The following is a 21,804-nucleotide window of genomic DNA, read 5'->3' on the forward strand; positions in this document are numbered from 1 at the left end:
TTTCCTTTTGATGGTTTGCCTTGTAACTCCAGCTGAATTGTGTTCCTACCTTTTTATTCATGTAGTTCCTCCTATCAGGAATATCCTGCCTCCTCCTCTCTGCTTAACTATGACAAGAGGTCATCTGTCCAAAGACAAAGATAAGAGGGTTTATGAATTTAGGAGAAAAGAAAAGGCTACAAAAACTGCTATGGGCATTATGTAAAAAGAAATGACCAAAGAGGTTGACAAATACTTAGTTGAAGCCGGACAGTTTTACTCTGTGGTGCACTTGGACAGCACAAATCTTTTTCCTCCTCCAGCTGTACTGTGTGGATGTTGTTGAACACCATGGTCTGTCTCTGTTTTCTCATTTTCATGCCAAGTCAGTCACTGGGTTTGGCTCTTTTCTTCTCCTACTTATCTTTGCTTGTTTCTTCTCTCTTTCCTTTACAGTGTTAAATAAAAATTTCTTCCAGAAAAATTGGTGTTCTCATTCTATTTGACTTGCTAATTTTACTGTGTTGAGGGGGAGGGAGGAAAAGTTGTTCTGGGGTACAAAAATGCACATGCATATCCAATATTTGAAAACTATACACCAGCCACTTCTGTGAAAGCTGCTCATTTTATTTACTGGTGCTGAGGAGGGAGGAAGGCAGGTATGCTCTGACAATGAGGAGGGAAGGTCAAGGAGTACAGCTGATTTGCCCCAGCTTTTATTTCCCCAGATTCTTGGCATATTTAGCATTTCTTCCTCTGTGCCCTGTTTCTTTTGTCTCTGTGCATATTGTAGCGAGAAAGATACCAAGCTAGTGTCAGATGTATCTTGCTGTAGCTTTTTTTAAAAAGTTTCTTTTGGCACAAGGCTTACAAAGCTGTGGAAAGAAAAAGAAAAGCTTGTATTACTGCTTCACAACTTAGAATAGCAAAAATGCCTGGTATAATAAAGTCTGACCTGTTCTGGGATGTGTGTTTGATAGGACCTCATGATTATAAAGGGAATGGAAAAGGGAAGTGGGAATGTATTGTATGTGTTGTATCTTATTGCTAAAGTGAGGGTTGTAATCTGGAGCAAATCTAACTGATCCTGGTGGAAGTTGGGAGGGAGCCAACCGTTGATTTCTCCTTGCCGGGAGGTGGGATAGTCAAAGAAGAAATAGATGCTTCTCAAAGGTAGGTTAAGATAGGTTGCTTAAGGTAGGTTTTCCACATGTAGCTCTGAATTGTTGGCATGGTGATAGGACAAGGATATTCATTGAAATTAGCTTCATGAGCTGAGGGAGGCACAGAGATCCCAGAAACTCCCTCATCATTTTCCCCACGTGTGAGCATGATAACTTGGTTTATGTGAGTCTTTGTGGACCTGAGAAAACATGTATGCTTTTTCTTCTTCTGAACACTACCTCTTCCATAATTCTGCTAACCTTTGAGGGGTTGGGGAGGATAAAGAAAAGAAAGCTCTTAACCAGGAGTTCGAGGTTGCTGTGAGTTAGGCTGGTGCCACAACACTCTACTCAGGGCAACAGAGGGAGACTCTGTCTCAAAAAAAAAAAAAAAAAAAAAGAGAAAGCTCTGAAGTAGTGTATTATTTCCTTGTTTAATCGAATATCTAGCTTTGATTTTTCTTTTGTTAACCTTTAAAGCTCCTTGAATTGAATATAGGAGAAAACAAATAATTGGATTCAAAAGTTCATTCTTTTCACCTGACTAAAAAAGGGAAAAAGAGCTCAGATTTTTTGCTGTAGGATGATTTCGGAGTCAAAGGGAGTAAGTGGTAGTAGGTTATATGGCTAGACTCAATTTCCTTTTCTCTTTAAAATTTTTAATCTGCATGAAGAAATAAAATTTCTTTTACTGATAACTGTAGCCTAACCAAGGGAATTGAGATTCATAAAAAATTACGTCTAAAGGGTCAGATTGCTTGATACTCATAGTTCTTCCTGAAAACTGGCACAGGCTAACATTTGGCAGGTCCTTGCCAAGGATCACAGATGAGGTGTATGTTTCCCTCTGATCATTTGCAATTAAGGGGCTGGAAATAGGGAGTGTTAGGAGATCCTGTTTCTGGAAATGGGAGGAGGCAGTCTTAGAATGAGGAAGGTGGTGAAGGAGGTGAGAGAGAGATGCTTTGCATATAGTAGGTCATTACTGAGAGTGTGAGGTTTTAGAGTGAGAAGGACCTGTATTAATTCCTGTGAAGGGTAGCATTTAACTCCTTTATGCCTGTTTCCTGATGAATAATCAGGGGATGTTGGGAAGGGTTGCATGAGGTCAGAATCACCATACGTAAAGCATCTGGCCCATCATACAAATTCTTTAACAAATTTATTAAGAGTCTACTATGTGTCCGGTACTGTCTTTTTGTGGAGATAAACAAGACAAAGTCCCTACATTTATAGAGGCTACATTCTGGTGACACTCAAAACAGTGGTAGTTATTGATTTGAGGCAAGCCTAAATAAAATGGAATTAAGAATGCCAAGGACAGGCAAAAGCCTGAATCAGTTACTTGCTAATGCAAAAACATAGTGGCAAATTAATTGCAGGTTCCAATCTTTTTGTTATCTAAGAGGGAAAACCCTGATCCATATTGATAAATGGTGCTCAGAGGACTCAGCTACGAGTGTTTAATATGCTCAATCTGGCCATCAGCCTTTGCTGAGAAACTGCATTGTTCAAAATCCACCTCTAGATCATGTTTGTCTTTTGCCTTGTTGATCTTCATATAGCAGCCAGAGATCTGTTGCCTCAACTCGTAGTCCTCTGTTCATGCAGTGAGTAGAGGCAGCTCTATTAACTTGCCTCTCCCACGGGCATTCTTTCCTGACAGGTCTTACCTCCTACCCATTGGAAAGTCTGATTCATTTGTCTTCCTCTAGATATATGAAGTCTTTAGTACCTTTGGACCTGTTTCACCCTCAATGGTTTGAATTTTCTTGTGGATAGCCAGGGCTTGAGCATTTTTCTCTCCCTCTGGGCTTCCCTTTCCATCTTTTCCTCCTAGAGAATAACCAAGGTGTCAGATGTATAAAAGCACCCTTTTTGCTTAGGGTGCTTAAGGCTCCTCTGGACATACCTTGGGCCACCAGGCTGGTGACCAGCATCACCCAGACTTTTGCTTGTAGGAAATCTGAACTGAGATTGCCTTCACTATGGCTGAACTCCGAGTGTTGTCTTTGTTTCAGACTTGTCACTGTGTAGTTCCCTGTCTCTGGTTCAAAAGAGAATTGTGGATCAGGGGAGAGTTTCAGAAATCATTAATACCTCCTTTTGCATCATCTCAGAACATTTGTTATATGATCTCAAAGGATACCTCCCAGCATAATTCATTGCCCAAATAAGTATTTTTAACATTTACAAGTGATGATGATGATGTACTTAAGCAGCAATAAATAAATAAATATAGAATCTACTTGGTGTCGAGACACTGAGGATGCAAATAGACCTTGAAGGAACTCAAAAGGCCATGGAGATTAAATGGAATAATCAATGTAATATCACTTAGCACAATGCCTGGCACAGAGTATGCACTCAGTAAATGGTAGACATTGTTTGTTAATATTATCTTACCTATCTGGTCTTACTAGTTTCATCTTCCAAAGGAACCTAATTTTCACATTTGGGGACCATCCATATGTGCTAACTCTAATACTTAAAGATGCTGAGAAGATGAGAAAGGCATTCTTTCTTAGGGAGAACCTTCACAAGTAAAAACACTTAGGATATATTTAGAGAACACAAATACTAGGTTATAAGGAGCAGAGACTGTGTTGTACGTCATTCTGTTCCCTGAGGCTTGGCACTGTGCCTGGGATGCACAATAAATACTTGTTAGATGAATGAAAGAGGAGTATCCACTAGTGTAGTTTAACTGAAGCAGAGTATTCATATAAATAGTAGGATGAAATTTTATAGAGTCTCCAGTCCCAGGGTAAAGCAATTTAGACTTTATAGTAAGAAGCCATTAAAACTCTTTGAATGGTGGTGTGACATGTATCAATTAGCATTTTAGAAAGGTTAAGTCTGGTGGCAGCGTGTAGAATGGATTGGAGGCAGAGACAGTATTTGGAGTTGATGAGCCATTTGTTAGGCAACAGCTCACAGGCCCTGTGGTTAAGTGTGGGAGATACAAAGATGAGTAAGACACAGTTGGGGATCTCAGAGGGCTCCCCAGTTAGGAGACTACTGGAATATGTTAAGTGTGAGGTGATGAAGATCTGGGAAACACCTTTGGAAGGAAGGGAATAAGTGTGGGAAAGAGCTAGTAGTACTTAGTAACTGACTGGATGGGGATAAGAAAAAAGGAGGAACTAAGGTTTTGATTGAATCATGGACATGTTTGTATGTTTCTTTTGTAAAATTTGGGTTTTTTTTCCTAGAGAATGATCACCTGATTTTATTTTACTGTATTTTTTTTACTGGCAGAGTTTTCCATATCCATATCTTTATTCCTTTTATCAGATCTGTCACAGCTCTTCAAAAAGATGATCAATTAATATCAATTCCATTTTTTACCCCTTAGAGATCTTCTTTCCAAAGCCTTTTTTCTTTTGCTTTCTTCTGAAGTAATTGCCCTTTTTGCCCTTTTTTCATTCTAGAATTTCTTCCGCCCCTTCCCCCTGTTAGATTCCTTGTTTCCAGGATCTCATTCACTTTACTGACTCACTTTCTTGTTTTACTGAAGCACTTCCTCTGGTAGCTTCTTTAAAGAGATCACATGGAAGGCAAAATGGTTTTGAGTCATCGCATGCCTGACTGTCTTTATTCTTTCCTCACATTTGATTTGTAGTTTGACAGCATATAGAATTCTAGGTAGAACGTAATTTTTTACCAAAATTTTGAAGGCTAGCTGTATTGTCTGGAAATACAGAAAGACAGAGGGTCACTGGACACTTTAAGGAACCTGAGGAAATCATATGAAGCTGGGGCTGGAGTGGCTATATTGAGCCTGTGCCAAGGCAGTAATGAAGCAGGAGCGTGCACACGACGAAGTCAGGCAGAGATGAGAGGCCTCGCTGCCTCAGAGAGTCTGAGTCAGAGAGTAACTGGTCTGGGTCCTGTCAGCTTTCTGGTTTCTATTTCCAGGAACTGGAACCCAAAAAGGCCCCCTGCACTTTTTGCTTTATTCCCCCCCTCCCCCATAGTCTACGGTAGCTTGAGCAGGTTTCTGTTTCTTACAACTAAATGCTCCTTAAGATAAATATCCATTTTATGTCAAACCTCTCTCTCTGCCTGTATTTAGAAATATAGCCACATCTCTGGGAGAGCTCTGAATTGGGAATCAGGGGGCCTAAATTCAGACCTCTCTCTGCTTTTACTGGCAGTGGTCAGTGAGGTGCATCAGACAAGTCCCTTCACCCCCCTGTGACTCTGTCTCCCTGTCATTAAAAATGGCATGGCCACCCCAATAAGATTTTTAAAATTAAAGGCAAAATGAGATTACCTTTGTACATGTGCTTTGAAGAAAGGCAGCTTCTGCCACTAGGAGTGATGGAAAAGCATTGAGTAATGGGAAGGACACTTCCCAAGAAGGAAACTGCCAATCCAGGACCTGAAACATCTACTTGTATCTCCAGCTGTCACCCCTGCTCACTGTCCCACCTGGTTGCATTAGGAGTAGTATTAGGGACTCACCTGTGACAAGAATGGAGAAAAAATGGCCCTGAAGACGGATATGTGACTTCTGACTTTGGGCACAACACTGGTAGGTCCCACTGTCCAACGGTGTGGCTTGGTTTATGGTGAACACCAACTGAGATGATTTTTCACCCTCACCAGGATCACGTTTTAGTCTCAGCTGTTCCAAGCTGGTCTCTGGGGAACAGTCCCTAGGCCTGTCCTTGCACAAAAACACTATAAACCCCTCAGCCTCTTCTTTCTTATGCCACACAGTACAGATTAAGTTTAGTCGCTTTCCTTCCTGGGAAGCTGAGCTGGTGATGTTTATGCATCCTGGAATGGGAAGGTAAGAGTTACCCTTGGGAGGCCAGGTAGAGTTCCTTGCATTTCACCATAATCATTATAGGTACTTTTACCATTAGAGGTACTAGAGTACAACCTGGTAGACACTGGTGGACAGGAAACACAAATTCTAACTCTGTCTTTGGCTGTGTGACTATAGACATGTTACCTAACTCCTTTGGCTGTAGTTTTTATTCTTTTGGAAAATCAGAGTTAAGGGACTAAACAAATAAGCTCAAAGCTTTCATACATTCATAGAGTTGTTCTTTTTTTTTTTTTTTTTTTGAGACAGAGTCTCACTCTGTTGCCCAGGCTAGAGTGAGTGCCATGGTGTCAGCCTAACTCACAGCAACCTCAAACTCCTGAGCTCAAGCGATCCTCCTGTCTCAGCCTCCCGAGTAGCTGGGACTACAGGCATGCGCCACCATGCCCGGCTAATTTTTTCTATATATATTTTTAGCTGTCCATATAATTTCTTTCTATTTTTAGTAGAGGTGGGGTCTCGCTCTTGCTCAGGCTGGTCTCGAACTCCTGAGCTCAAACGATCCGCCCACCTCGGCCTCCCAGAGTGCTAGGATTACAGGCGTGAGCCACCGCGCCCGGCCCATAGAGTTGTTCTTTCATTTAACAAATAGGTTTAGGCCGGGCGCGGTGGCTCACGCCTGTAATCCTAGCACTCTGGGAGGCCGAGGCGGGTGGATCGCTCAAGGTCAGGAGTTCGAGACCAGCCTGAGCAAGAGCGAGACCCTGTCTCTACTAAAAATAGAAAGAAATTATCTGGCCAACTAAAATATATATATAGAAAAAATTAGCCGGGCATGGTGGCGCATGCCTGTAGTCCCAGCTACTCGGGAGGCTGAGGCAGTAGGATCGTGTAAGCCCAGGAGTTTGAGGTTGCTGTGAGCTAGGCTGACGCCACGGCACTCACTCTAGCCCGGGCAACAGAGCGAGACTCTGTCTCAAAAAAAAAAAACAAATAGGTTTAGGCATCCACTCTGCCAAGCACAGAGAATTTAGCGTTTGAGTTGATAACTGCAGGATGAATAAAAGTTTTTCTATCAAATAAGAGGTTCAGAGAGGTCATGGAAACACCAAAGATTAAAAAAAGCCACCATCTGGAATTAGAGTGAGAATTGACTGGAGAAACAGACAAATTATTGAGGGACCATTGATATCCAAAGACCTCAACTCTTTGATGGTGCCAATCTGAAGACCTCATAATTGTCTTTGTAAGTAATCTACAGCCTAGATACAGAAGTGGAGAAACAGACAGTTGGATTAACTCAGGCTAATGCTTTGGACCATTGAGGGTCTCTTACCTTCTAATTTTCCAATCCATTGACCCTACCACCTTTTTACTGTCCCTGACTCTCCTCACAACTTCACTTCCTTATGCAGTTTATGTCTTGTAGTCCACTGCTATGATCACTCCCTTATATCCTCCCACAGCTCCCGTAGCTGTATTACCTCCATCAGGATTCCTTGCAAAACTCCAGCCTTGGGTAAATCCAGTTCCCTGCTAAAAACTCACCAGACAGATGCAGAGGCTGCCACGCCCCTTCCCCACTCCCTCAGCAGGTTGAACCCCTGCGACTTGTTTTTCCTTGTATGACTCTCCTTGGTATACCTGGTAAACTAAATTCACTCACATGAAAATGTTGAGGCAGAGATGGCGGCTGCCCCATAGATGTCAAATGCCACCCTCTTAGAAGTTATGGGATAGATGGGGGTGCAATCTCAGCCATTCATCAACTTATCAATGGTTTATATTTTATTTCCATTCTCCCATTGGGACTTTTATAGGGTCTCTATTAAAGTGCTTTCCTATATATCTAATTCTTGGTATAGCCATAGAGACAGGTATGATTACTCCCATTTTATAAGTAAACTGAGGCACAGACTGGTTAAACTGATTGATAAAGTTGACAAAGACTGTAGTCTGTGGGTCTCAAACCTGGATTTCATAATATAAATGCCTGAAGGAAGTTTAGATTGATTGCTACGCTCCTTGCAACATGTAGCAGAGGCAGAATGTCTGATGGAGAGGCAATAGTATTAGTTCTAACAATAAAGAAAAAGACACTATAGTTTTTACTCTTTCATTAGTGTCAAGAAGTGAGTCCTTTTCTTCCCCACCAGAAAAAAACAATGGGATCCATCCCTCCCTGTGAGCCCAGTATTCTGCCCGGTGGCTGTCTCTGCTCTTGGGTCTGTCCTCACCACCAGGTTGGATGTCCACAAACACCAGCAGCATGGCCAGGGCACAGCAGCTTCTGCCAGATGCCATCAGCATCCTGTACTTCGTTAGCAGGCCCGGGAACTCGAAGCAAGTGTTGACTCTGCTGGTCCTTGGCCTCACTCTCCTGAAAGCACAGGGGGATCCACTAGACAAAGCCTTCCAGGGCTCCAAGCCCATCCCCCTGTCCCAGGCAGTAGCTTTGGTTGGCTAGAATATGATGGAGATGGAGGAGGGTGTGGGCATAGAGTCCAGCTGGCTAAGCAGTGAGACAGTAAATCAAGGGAGGTGTACTGGGGAAAGAGAGAGACACTAAAGACCATATTTTCTATGTTATGGCCTTTGATTTTTTTTTCTAAACTAAATGGATTGCTGGGTCAAAGAATATGAACATTAAAAATTTTTTCTACTAAGATTACTCTCCAAGAAAGGTTGTTGACATTCCAGTGTTCACCAAGAATGCTTGGTAGTGTACATTTTCTCATGCCCTTGCCAGCACTGGATATTATCTGTAATTTCTATTTTTGCCAACCTGATAGATGAAAAATTAGATGTCACTTGTTCTATTTTGCATTCCCTGACTAGTGAGGTTGAGGATCTTTTTTTTTTTTTTTTTTTTCTGAGATAGAGTCTCACTCTGTTGCCCAGGCTAGAGTGCTGTGGTGTCAGCCTAGCTCATGGCAACCTCAAACTCCTGGGCTCAAGCAATCCTCCTGCCTCTGCCTCCCAAGTAGCTGGGACTACAGGCATGCGCCACCATGCCCGGCCACTTCATATATATATATATATATATATATATATATATATATATTTTAGTTGTCCAGCTAATTTCTTTCTATTTTTATTTATTTATTTATTTAGTAGAGACGGGGTCTCGCTCTTGCTCAGGCTGGTCTCGAACTCCTGAGCTCAAACGATCCGCCCGCCTCAGCCTCCCAGAGTGCTAGGATTACAGGCGTGAGCCACCATGCCCGGCCGAGGTTGAGGATCTTTTCATCTGTTTATCGGTCATTAGTATTTACTCTTCTATGAATTTTGTTTGTATTCTTTGCATTTCCTTAAAAAAATCAACTTTTAGGAGCTTTCTCTATATTAGATATATTAACCCATCTGCCATTTTTTTGAGCACGTTCTCCCAATTTGCTGTTTTTCTCTTGACTTTGTTTATGATGCTTTTTTTCCACAAGCAAAATTTACGTTTGGGCCAGTCATGGTGGCTCACTCCTGTAATCCTAGCACACTGGGAAGCTGAGGTGGGAGGATAGCTTGAGTTCAGGAGTTCGAGACCAGCCTGAGCAAGAGCAAGACCCTGTCTACTAAAGATAGAAAAAATTAGCCATGCATGCCTGTAGTGCCTGTAGTCCCAGCTACTCAGAAGGCTGAGTCAGGAGGATCGTTTGAGCCCAGGAGTTTGAGGTTGCTGTGAGCTATGATGACATCACTGCATTCTAGCCAGGGTGACAGAGCACGACTCTGTCTCAAAAAAAAAATTACGTTTGTATATAATGAAACATAATGTAGGGATCGTCCCTGAGCAAGAATTGGCTTGAGCTGAGTCAGCGAAGCCGAATGTGCTTCTTGGGTCCAAACGTCAATGGGTCCAGAATGCTCCTTGAGGCTAGAAGTCAAGGGATCCGGACACAGCCCATTGACTGCTGAATGCTTCTTGGAGCTAAAGGTCAATGGCCTATTGAAATAGACAAACTGTTTCCTATGGCAAATAGCCAAGGTGTGTCTCATTGTCCTGCAAGCGGGTAATGAGGTCCAAAGGTTAAGATGCAAAGGTTTGCCTTCCCTTGAGCAATTTCCATAAGAAATGGAACATGTCGCCTCAGGACTCTAAAGATAGTCACGTACCAGGAAGTAGCTGCTGGACAATAGGAGTATAAAAATTAAGGGACTGCTGCTTTCCGTACTGCAGTCTTTACCGTCTATGTGTGTCCATGTGTTTTTTCCGTGTGTCTGTATGTATGTTTATGTGTTCATCCCCCATTCTGTAATCGGGCAGCAACAAACAACGTATCTGTCTTTTCTTTCAAGTTGTCTGGATTTCCAGTATTGTTTAAGAAAGTTTCCCTTAGGCTGAGGTTATGATTTTCTTCCAATATTTTTATTGCTTTGTCTTTTGTATTTATATCTTCTTGTCCTGCCTAAGAAAAATTACCCCCATATCAAAAGCTCAAGCTGCACAAAACCGAAAAACTCCTGAATTTCATCAATAGGGAAATGGTTTAATAAATTTCGATTCATCATACAATAAAATACATATTGTTAAAAAGAATGAAATAGTTCTATAAATATAGACCTGAAGGAAGGTCCATAATATATAATTATGTCAAAAAAAGCAAATTGCAGAGTTATGTATATGAGTACATTATTATTTTAAAAAATCCTCTCTGTGTGTATAAATGTTTTTAAATGTAAACACTTTTTGTAGTTTATAACTTTTTGAATAGGTAATTACATTTACAGGGTTCAAAATTCAAAGGGGAAAAAGAATATTTTTTATTTTTTTTTATTTCAGCGCATTACGGGGGTACAAATGTTTAGGTTACATATATTGCCTTTGCCCCACCTGTGTCAGAGCTTCAAGAGTGTCCATGCACCCATTAGGTGTGAATATACCCATCCCCTACTCCCCCTCCCACCTAAAAAAGAATTTTTATATAAATTAATTGTTCTATCTGATTTTTATGATCAGCTTGTCTAGTTTCCCACCACCAAGAAAAAGTCCTATTGGTATTTTTTTTTTTTTTTTTTTTGAGACAGAGTCTCACTCTGTTGCCCGGGCTAGAGTGAGTGCCGTGGCGTCAGCCTAGCTCACAGCAACCTCAAACTCCTGAGCTCAAGCGATCCTCCTGTCTCAGCCTCCCGAGTAGCTGGGACTACAGGCATGCACCACCATGCCCGGCTAATTTTTTCTATATATATTTTTAGCTGTCCATATAATTTCTTTCTATTTTTAGTAGAGATGGGGTCTCGCTCTTGCTCAGGCTGGTCTCGAACTCCTGAGCTCAAACTACCCGCCCACCTCGGCCTCCCAGAGTGCTAGGATTACAGGCGTGAGCCACCGCGCCTGGCCCCTATTGGTATTTTTTAAATTGGGATATATTTGATTTATATTTTAACTTAGGGAGAATTGAAAATTTTGTGACATTGATTCTTTTGATACAAGAACATTATATTCCTTTTCACTTTTTAAGTCTTGTGTTTTGGGGGCTGTGTGTGTGTGTCTTAGACACATTTGGAAGTTTTTTTCATGAAGGCCTTGTCCATTTCTTGCTAAGTTTATTTCTGAGAGATTTATCTTCTTTGTCACTATTAAAAATGTCATTTTCCCCCATTGTATCTTTTAACTGGTTTTTCTTTGTATCTTTATGGCATTCATTATATCTTTTAACTCTTCATTATTGTTCATATGTAAAAGGCTACTGATTACCAGATATTAATTTCATACCCAGCTACCTTACTGAATTCTATCATTGTTTATAATAATTTTTCAGTTGATTCTCTTGGATTTTTCAGTCATGCAATCATATTATTTGTAAGTAATGATAATTATTTCCTTTTTGATATCTCTGATTGCTTTCTTCTGATTGTGTTGGTTAATATTTCCAGAAAAATATTAAATAATAGTAGTGATAATGAATCTCTTGTCTTTTTTTCTGAGTTTAATTCAATTGTTTTCTTCTTAAGCATTATGCTAGCTTTGGGAATGAGTGTTTTATTATGTTAAGGAATATACATTTATTTCTATTTTATTAACAGTTTAAAAAATGTCAGGAATGGATGTTGAATGTTTTATTAATGGCCTTTAAACATCAACTATAAAATTACCATATGATTTTTCATTCTTTTTTTTTAGACACAGGGTCTTGCTCTGTCACCTAGGCTGTAGTGCTGTGGCATCATCATAGCTCACTGCGGCCTCAAACTTGTGGGCTCAAGTGATCCTCCTTCCTCAGCCTCCCAAGTAGCTAGGACTATAGGCATGTGCCACCACACTCAGTTAATTTTTCTATGTTTTTTTTTTTTTTGGTAAAGACTATGTCTTGCTATATTGCCCAGACTGGTCTCAAACTATCCTTCCGTCTCAGCCTTCCCAAGTGCTGAGATTGCAGACATGAGCCACCATGCCAGGCTGATTTTTCTTTATAGATATTTTAGTACAGTGATCTATTTTAATAGATTTTTTTTTTTTTTTTTTTTTTGAGAAAGAGTCTGACTCTGTTGCCCAGGCTAGAGTGCCGTGGCGTCAGCCTAGCTCACAGCAACCTCAAACTCCTGGGCTCAAGCAATCCTTCTGCCTCAGCCTCCCAAGTAGTTGGGACTACAGGCATGCGCCACCATGCCCAGCTAATTTTTTCTATATATATTTTTAGTAGAGACGGGGTCTCACTCTTGCTTGGGCTGGTCTTGAACTCCCGACCTTGAGTGATCCTCCTGCCTCGGCCTCCCAGAGTGCTAGGATTACAGGAGTGAGCCACCGCGCCCAGCCTATTTTAATAGATTTCTTAAAACTGATACATCCTTGCAATCTTAAACAAACTACAAACCATTTGGTCATAGTATATTATTCTTTAAATAAACAGCTTTATTCTGTTTCATATTTTATCAAACCTTTAAACAAATTTAATATAGTATATGTATGTACGTATATATGTATGTATCCCTATCTATCTGTCTACAGACAGGGCCATGTGCCACACACACACGTACACATACACACATATCTGGAAGGAAATATGTCAAAATGTAGAGTGTTTACCTTGGAGATGGGATGGAGAGTTTAGGGACCAATGAAAGGGACTTCCATTATGTGTTTTATATACTGTATTTATATGTATGTGTTTTTACTATGACAATTTTAAGAAAAAACCTAATCAAACTATATATAATAGGAGGCCAAAATAAAAAATATACCTATTTGTGGGGTTAGAACAAAGACCAGAACTAAAATGCTGAAAAATAACATGTAAGAAGTGAGAAGAGGCCGGGCGCGGTGGCTCACGCCTGTAATCCTAGCACTCTGGGAGGCCGAGGTGGGCGGATCGTTTGAGCTCAGGAGTTCGAGACCAGCCTGAGCAAGAGCGAGACCCCACCTCTACTAAAAATAGAAAGAAATTATATGGACAGCTAAAAATATATATAGAAAAAATTAGCCGGGTATGGTGGCGCATGCCTGTACTCCCAGCTACTCGGGAGGCTGAGACAGGAGGATCGCTTGAGCTCAGGAGTTTGAGGTTGCTGTGAGCTAGGCTGACGCCACGGCACTCACTCTAGCCTGGGCAACAGAGTGAGACTCTGTCTCAAAAAAAAAAAAAAAAAAAAAAAGTGAGAAGGCTATCAGAATTAAAATATTATAAAGCAATTGCCTTAAAACTGAAATGTGCATAACCCAGGAGGTATTAAAAATTTTCTAAGAGGTATGTGGGCACAGTTAATTAAATGAATTAATTTCCAGATCCTCAGCTTTAATTTGCATCCCTTCCTAACACTGATTTACATGACAGGCACCTGTGGTTGAGCCCTCCTGCTGATTCTCCTCTTTCCCACCCCCTCCTCTGGCCCAGGTGACCTTTATTTCCAGGGAACCAGAGGGACAATTTGAAATGTGGTATGCTGAAAAGTAAAAGACCCTTTCTTAAATCAAGTGGTTTCTAATTCTTTGCTTCTAATAAATCGAAGAAATAGCTAATGGAATTGTCATCTACGGGATAGACAGCTGTTTTTCCTCCAGCGTCCAGTTCCCCCACTTCTCCCTTTTGAATAAACCCTCCTTCCTGCCCACCTCCACTGAGTTTTAGTAGAGAACATGTCTGCCTAGATAGCCTCTGTTTGTAGATGAAGTGTTCCTATGTGGCTAAGTTTTTGGCAATGGCAGATAAAGGGAAGTAGTATATGCTACTTCAGATCTTGTTGTTTGTAGTAGATTGCCAAGACAAACTGCCACAAATTCCTCCTGTCTCTGTATACATACCCCTTTGCAATGTGACTTTGCCACTCCACTCAGCCTATTGAATCTTGGTTTAGCTAACAGGCTATTAGCAAATATGGTACAACTAGTCTTGAGAGTGCTTATGCATGGAGTTTTGCCCTCCTTTGCTGCGTTTGGAACCCAGCTACTCTGTGACAATGATCAGGCTGGCCTGCTAGAGGCTAGAGACACATGACACAAGTTTCCCCCATCAGCCAAGCATCAGCCATGTGAGTGAGGCCATCTGCAACCAATTAGCACCCAGCCTACCTCCAGCTGACTACAGACAAATGAGTAGCCCAGGTAAGACCAGTAGAGGACCCAGCTGAACCTAGGCCCACATTGCCCAAACACAGAATTGTGAGCTAATCAATGATTATTGTTTTAAGCCACCATGGTTTGGGTGGTTTGTTGTACAGCAAAATGACTAAATACTCATCCTTTTTCTCTTTTGCAGTTCCTACAAGGTTGAAATGTAGTTAGAGAGTTAAGTGAACTAGCTTCAGCCATTCAGCTGAGGGCAATATTTTAAGGAATGGGAAAGCAATAACAGAAAGAGGAAGGAATTTCGTTCCTAGAAAACCTCATGGAGCAAGGTATCCTACCTATTCTAGACCACCCAGGACTCTTATGTGAGAGAGAAATAAAACTATGTTTTGTTTAGGCCCCTGCATCTTTTTATCCCATTTCTTTGTTATAGAAATTTAGCCTGTACCTCACAAATACATTAGCCAAAAAATAACGAAGTTGATCATTTACGATAGATCACCATGTAATTTTTGCTGTATGTATGACACAAAAGTTCAAAGAATAGAATGATACTGCTATTTAAAAATTTAAAATTCCTTTCATTCTCATCTACTTATTTATGTGAACATTATCTCTCAATACAAACATTTGTAAAAAAGGAAAAACAGAAATAAAATTGATGCTGAACACTTACTCATTTCAGTAAAAAGTAATATTCATTCACAGATAAAACTAAATTTTTTAAAAAGCCAATCCATTACTTTAAGAGTATATAAAATGTTGAAGTATCATGTTTAATAATCGTTTACCAAAATTTATTATTTGATAATCATACATTAATAAGGAAGTTTTAAAAAATATTTACAACTTTGTGGTCATGGGAAGTTTAAAAAGCTCTAATTTCAATTCACTTGCATATTTTTATTGCAGAAATGTATGACGGGATATTAAAAATACTTTCAATCATAATATATATTACATTAATCTGTGTGAGAAGTGGAATGGAAGTATTCATTCAAAAAGAAAAGAAAGGCCAGGCATGATGGCTCACACCTATGAGCCTAACACTTTGGTAGGCTGAGGTGGGAGGGCCACTTGAAGCCAGGAGTTTGAGACCGACCTGAGCAACATAGCGAGACCTCCTCTCTACAAAAAACCAGAAAATTAGCCGGGCGTGGTGGCACCTTCCTGTAGTCCCAGCTACTTGGGAGTCTGAGGTGGGAGGATCACTTGAGCCCAGGAATTTGAGGATGGCTATCATGATGCCACTGCACTCTAGCCCATGCAACAGAGCCATACTCTGTCTCAAAAAACCCAAAAAAAACCAAGAAAGAAAAAATAAAATAATTCCAATTCAAATATATGAATGACCATGTAAATCTAAAAGGGAATAATACCCATATTTCAACACCTCTTTCTCAACTATAAATCAAGCAGACAAAAAACGTATAGAAAATTTAAATAATAATAAACAAGTAATCAAGGAAGTGCAATTTAAAATAAAAAGTTCAGAGTTCAGAATTTCAGAATTGCTACCTATTAGATGAACAAATATTTAAAAGATTGATAAATCCAATTCTGGTAAGGGTGAGAGGAAATAGGCACAACCATTCACTCTAGGTAGAAATATACATTGTTATAGTGCTTTGAGGAAATAAATACTCATTTTATGTGTGCATATATACACGCATACATATGTGTGTGTGTGTGTGTTTTTAAGAGACAGGGCCTCATTCTCTTGCCCAGGCTGGAGTGCAGTGGCGCAGTCATAGCTCACTGTAGGCTCAAACTCTCAGAATCAAGCAATCCTCCTGTCTCAGCCTCCCAAGTACCTAGGACTATAGGCATGTGCCACCATGCTCAGCTAATTTTTCTATTTTTTTTTTTTTTTTGTAGAGACAAGGTCTTGCTATGTTGCCCAGGCTGATCTCAAACTCTTGGCCTCAAGTAATCCTCCCACCTCAGCCTCCCAAAGTGCTGCGATTACAGGCATGAGCCACTGTGCCCAGCCTCATTATATATTAATATTTAAAATGCACATACACTGTACCTTTGGCTCTATCTTACAGAAATAAAAGCATTAGTGTGCTAGAATATTTATACAAGGATATTCACTGCAGTGTTGTTTGTAATACCAAAAAATTAGGAATAGGCGAATACTCATTGGTAAGAGAATAGTGTGGCATATCCATAGACTAGAATGTTATATAATTAAAATTTGTATAAAATAATAAGTAAATTAAATTCAGGTATGTAACTAATATATAAAATAAATAAAATTTAACATTCATTTATAAAATGAATGCATAAAATTATTCATTTTCCTAGATATAATTTTTAGTCAGAAAATGATAGAAGAAAAAACCCACTCATAATAGCAATAACAACCAAAAAAAAAAAAAAAACCCATAAAATGCCCAGAGAAAATGTAACAAGATTTCTAATAGGATCTATAGAATGAAAACTATAAAATACTACTAAGGAACATAAAAGAAAATCTAAGTAGAGACAGTTGTTAATTTTCCCTATATTTATCTATAAATTTGTCACAATCCTAATAAAAAATCCCAGCAGCAGCCCATTGGTGTGGCCTCAATGTCAATCCCTAGCCTTGACTTCCTGCCCCTCTCCTGTTATCACACCTTCATGCTGTGCCATGTCTCCACCAGAATGTCCTGGTGACTCTTGAAACAAAACATTGAGCGTTTAATGACATGGTTTGTGTCTAGCTACAAAGCATCATTTGATTTGAAGAGGAAGATAAAGAAGGATTGCAATGATTCATTCAGCCCAGGATCATGGTTAAAAAGCACAGACTTTGGAGCCCGAGTGTGTGTGTTCAAATCGTGGTCCTAAAACTCAATAGTTGTGTGACTTGGACAAGTCTCTTAGGCTTCTGGGCCAGACACTATGCTCAGCCCTTAATAAATGGACACATTTGGCAAATTCTGAGCATCTATTATGTGTGAGACTACTACGGAACACAGACAGATCACTAAAACAGCAGAGGTAGACTATTTGGGTGGTTAAATGCAGTCTCGAGTCAGACCAACAGGTTTGAAATCTGGCTTTGGCACTTACTAGCTATGTAATATTGGGCAAGTTTCTTAACTTCTCTGAAGTTGAGTTTATTGATCTTTAAAATGATGATAATAATATCCCCTTTCCAGGATAGAAAGAGGATATTGTGAAGGTTAAATGAGGTAACCTATGTAAAGTACTTAGTGTAGTGCCTGGCATAGAGTCAGGCCTCAATAAATGTTAGTCACGATTATTTTTATGGTTCCTTATATTGGAGGCAATTTACAGTGTCCCAGGTGCATCCACATATACGATTGAGTTTAGTTCTTACAAAACACTAAGCTATTATTTTTTAATTTGTCATTTGTGCTAAGCTTACAGAGGCTTGGAGAGGACTTGCGACTTGCTTAGAATCACAGCTTTTTCTTTCTTTCTTTTTTTTTTTTTCTTTCTCTGTCGCCAGGGCTAGAGGGCAGTGGCATCGTCATAGCTCACTACAACTTCAAACTCCTAGGCTAAAGCAATCCTCCTGCCTCAGCCTCCCAAGTAGCTGGGACAGGCGCGGGCCACTATGCCTACCTAATTTTGCTATTTTTAGTAGAGACCGGTCTCGCTCCTGCTCAGGCTGATCTCAAACTCCTGAGCTCAAGGGATCCTCCTGCCTCGGCCTCCCAGAGTGCTAGGATTACAGGTGTGAGCCACCTGGGCGGCCAGAATCATAGGTTTTAAGCGGAGGGAGCTAGGATTCTAACCCAGGTTATGAGAATCCTTCTCTTGGAGTTCCCTTTGTCCCTCTACTCACAGCCACCCGTCTGTTCGCGAACAACTGCAACACAAGGAGGACTGTACTAAGAAGGACAGACAATAAGGTCATAAAGTATATTAAGCAATAGGAAAGGAGAAATTCTGAATGAGGGATCTGGCAAGGCTGCAAGATGGCAGCGGAGTTGGGCCTTGACAGATGTTTGCCGTCTTTGGGAAGCTCGTGCTGAAGGACACGGTGGGTGAATTAAGGTGGGAGACTGGCTGGGGAGATGTGGCTTTCAGTCCTGGCTCTGCACTAGGCAGTTATGAATGTTGAGAAGGTCGTGTCCCTTCTCTAGGCGTGTTTCCTGAGGGACTGGTGCAGCGGAATGGGAGGCGTGCGGGGTAGGGACTGCTTTGCAGAACAGAGTGGCAGACAGGCTGACCGGCTCGGAGGTGCTGATGCAGCCAGTCACTCCGCGAGAGTGGCCGGGCTTCGCGGTGCCTAGCGCCGAGCTGGAACACAGCGTGTAAGTCTGTCGTGGGCCCTTCAGCAGGGCTGGGGGCCGGCGGGGGCCATGGGACAAAGATGCTCTTGGAAGAAGTGACCTTGGTGCCCGGGAGGGAGAGCACCTTGATGTGCGGCAGGCGGGACCCCGCGGAGCTGGCATCGCTGACTCTGCACTCCGACCGCTAGAGGGCGCTGCCTTCTAGCTGCAGTCGGAGGTGACCCTCTGCCCGCTCCTCGCAGTTCACCCGTCCAGCCTTCCGCCCCTTTTGCCGCTGAGACGCGAGGTGGGGACCAGCCGGGGAAAGCCTAAGCTAGGAGTGGAGATGAGGTCGGGGGGTGGTGTAAGGTTGGGTCTAGTGGGTCCTGGAGACTCATCCTGTACTAGAGCAGCAAGTGACCCTCAATAGCGGGGAGGGGGCTGGAGGTGGGAAGTCTGGAACTTTCTGGGCCCACTGTAAGCCACGGGCAGGTCTCCCCTCCCTGATAAAACGTGGCGCTCCAGAGTGGGCAGGGACGAGAGTGCAGATTAAGTTGGCGTCCTCACTTGAGTCTTCCCCTGGGGCTCCTAAACTGCGTTGGCCGCCGGGGCTGGGTAAGAGATTGCGCACGGCGGCCAGCGCCCTCCTCTCCCGGCTCTGTAAGTCGGAGGCTCCCTGGTTCGGTGGTCCTGGAGCTGCGTGGACTCCTGCCCTCAAATCCAAGCTTCATGTGATCTCGCACGTTACTTAACCTCGCTCAGCCTCACATTCCTCTTGTGTTTAAAGCTACCTCATGGGAATGTTGTGATGGTTAAATGACACATAAAACTTTGCCCACGGTTTTCTGGGGAGTGACTGTCGCTGCGGGGACAAGATTATAAGGAAGAGACTCCATTATCTGCCACCAAAGCCCAAATCTAACCTCTCAGAGGAGCTGAAAGGTCAGCTCTAGCTCCGCAGATTCCTTTCTATGTACATCTCCCATAGAACTGAAAAAGATGCCCAGAGAAAAGCATGTGGAGCCCCTTCTCAGAATAACATTTAAAAATTAAAATCCATAGAATGACAAAGAAAACAAATTATAACAAGGCAGTTGTCAAAACATTAGAAGAACGTGTGATACAATAGTAGCTTCTTTAGATATAGCATCGGCCCAATAGCTATGGTAATTTCGTAGTAGTGATAAGTGTAAATGACATGTGGAGAAATCTGTAGCAACTCTAATGAGATTTGAAAGTGTCTGTGGTTTCTAGTGATGGCAAATTCTACTGTAGTTCATTGCCTACATTCATGATTGAAGCAAATGCTAACTTTCAATTAAAATTTGTGAAAATAAAGATGTATTTCTCCCCCAAATTCACAAATCCTATGAATAAATCTATTTATGGACCTCTTGGAAGTCCATGGAGGCTTGTTAAGAACTCCTGCAGACCAGGTTCCTCGTTTTGCGGGTAGAAAAACCAGGTCTCTCGATTCTTAAACTAAAGGTCTGCACTGAGGGGCGTAACTCTGGTATTTGGGAAAGTGATCTCTAAACCACTTTTTTCACCTTAGAATTTCCAGGTTTACTCTACCAAAAACACACCAGTGGCTGGAAGCCTCCCTTGTTTGTATCACCCCAGAGCGCACCACCTGGGACATGAACTTCCCTCAGAAGTGCCTCCCAGGGCCAGCTCCAAGCTGCGTGGAGCCTTGGGACTTGAACCAGCTCAAGCTTTGCAGGCTCCAGGGGGGGTTGATCCAAACCTTGGTAACTTTCCTCCAGTAATTCTTTTTTTTTTTGTGAGATAGTCTTATTCTGTTCTGCTAGCTAGAGTGCCATGGCGTCAGCCTAGCTCACAGCAACCTCAAACTCCTGGGCTCAAGCAATCTTACTGCCTCAGTCTCCCAAGTAGCTGGGACTACAGGCATACGCCACCATGCCCGGCTAATTTTTTTCTATATATATTTTTAGTTGTCCAGGTAATTTCTTTCTATTTTTAGTACAGACGGGGGTCTCTCTCTTGCTCAGGCTGGTCTCGAACTCCTGAGCTCAAACGATCCACCCGCCTTGGCCTCCCAGAGTGCTAGGATTACAGGCGTGAGTCACTGCCCCAGCCGCTCCAGTAATTCTTTATCTCCTTTTTATTTGCAAAAATGACCCTTTGTCTTTCATTCCCCCACCCTCCCCCCACTGGGGCACTGAACAAAATAAGGTAACCTGGAGGATTTCGAACAACACAAGGGATTGAGGCTCTGTCAGGTAAAGCTCCTTTAAGGTATTCGCCTGGATCTCCCTCCCGTGAACACAGTGTGGCTCTTTCCCATTTGAGGAATGTCAGAATAGGGCCAGGATCCCTGAAAGCCCATGGAAGAAGAGTGAGCATGCCAGCCTGGCTGGCACAAGTAACCTTCTCTTCCCCAGGCTCCTGAGGGCAGAGGACATTTCCCTTCAAGAAGCAAGTTTCAGCCAGCCATGGTGGTGCGCCTGTAGTCCCAGCTACTCACTCAGGAGGCTGAGGTAGGAGGATCGCTTGAACCCAGGAGTTCCGGGCTGCAGTGAGCTGTGATCACATCACTACACTCGCGACCTGTCCTCACCTGAGCAGTTCTGTCAACTGTCCCATCCTCCTCCCAGACCCCAAGTCCCCAAATATGCCTCTTTACCTCAGGGCAGAAGTTCTTTCTTGCTCTCAGACGGGGAGGCTCACGCTGAATGAGCTCTCAGCCCTCAGATTGCTCTTTGGTCTTGTTAAAACCCCATCTCCCCACTTTCGTCATTGCTCATGTCTTCAGGACTGTTACATTTGGTCTTTGAAAACCACAGAGTGGGTTTTAGCAGTCAGAGGTCTTCCTACCCCCCTTTCCTCCACCCCTACTGTGGACTTTTGTTTCCTTTCTCTCCTGCACCTCCTCCTCCGCTTCTTTCTCCTTTTCCTCTTCCTTTTTTCTTCTTTCTTTTCTTCCTTCCTTTCTTTTTTTTTTTTTTTTTTGGTATTAATAGACTAAGGTGCTGAGAGGGCTGAGAAAAACCACCCCTTAAAATTGTTTTCTTTACCTTAGGAGACAAAGATTTTTTGCTTGATAATTTATAATAAAGATAGGACTGATAATAGAATAACTAGAAGATAAAAGGACAGAGTGTGCCCTCAAGTATCAAGAGAGGTACC

The 21,804-nt window shown here is 41.9% G+C and overlaps 1 protein-coding gene across 1 annotated transcript; it reads right to left on the minus strand.

Moving 5' to 3' along the window:
• Positions 1-743: 743 nt before the first annotated feature.
• Positions 744-21,351, minus strand: CD160 (CD160 molecule). Its single transcript, XM_069478884.1, has 5 exons — positions 21,302-21,351; positions 8,160-8,302; positions 5,613-5,930; positions 3,055-3,189; positions 744-854 (listed from the first exon to the last, which is right to left on the minus strand). Exons 2-5 carry the CDS (start codon positions 8,230-8,232, stop codon positions 847-849), a joined length of 534 nt encoding a protein of 177 aa, XP_069334985.1. The 5' UTR covers positions 8,233-8,302; positions 21,302-21,351; the 3' UTR covers positions 744-846.
• Positions 21,352-21,804: the final 453 nt, after the last annotated feature.

This window comes from Eulemur rufifrons, chromosome 8 (assembly GCF_041146395.1).
Source record: "Eulemur rufifrons isolate Redbay chromosome 8, OSU_ERuf_1, whole genome shotgun sequence".
NCBI classification, from domain to species: Eukaryota; Metazoa; Chordata; class Mammalia; order Primates; family Lemuridae; genus Eulemur; species Eulemur rufifrons.

What these genes read in the sequence shown, in the direction of transcription:
- CD160 (XM_069478884.1), bottom strand. Translation starts at nt 8,232, where the DNA reads ATGCTGATGGCATCTGGCAGAAGCTGCTGTGCCCTGGCCATGCTGCTG. An exon ending in TGTGGACATCCAACCTGGTG is followed by an intron (nt 5,931 to 8,159) that starts GTGAGGACAGAC and finishes TTCCCATTCCAG; the next exon opens with GATGCATAAACATCACCAGC. An exon ending in TTTCTCCATTCTTGTCACAG is followed by an intron (nt 3,190 to 5,612) that starts GTGAGTCCCTAA and finishes CTTTTGAACCAG; the next exon opens with AGACAGGGAACTACACAGTG.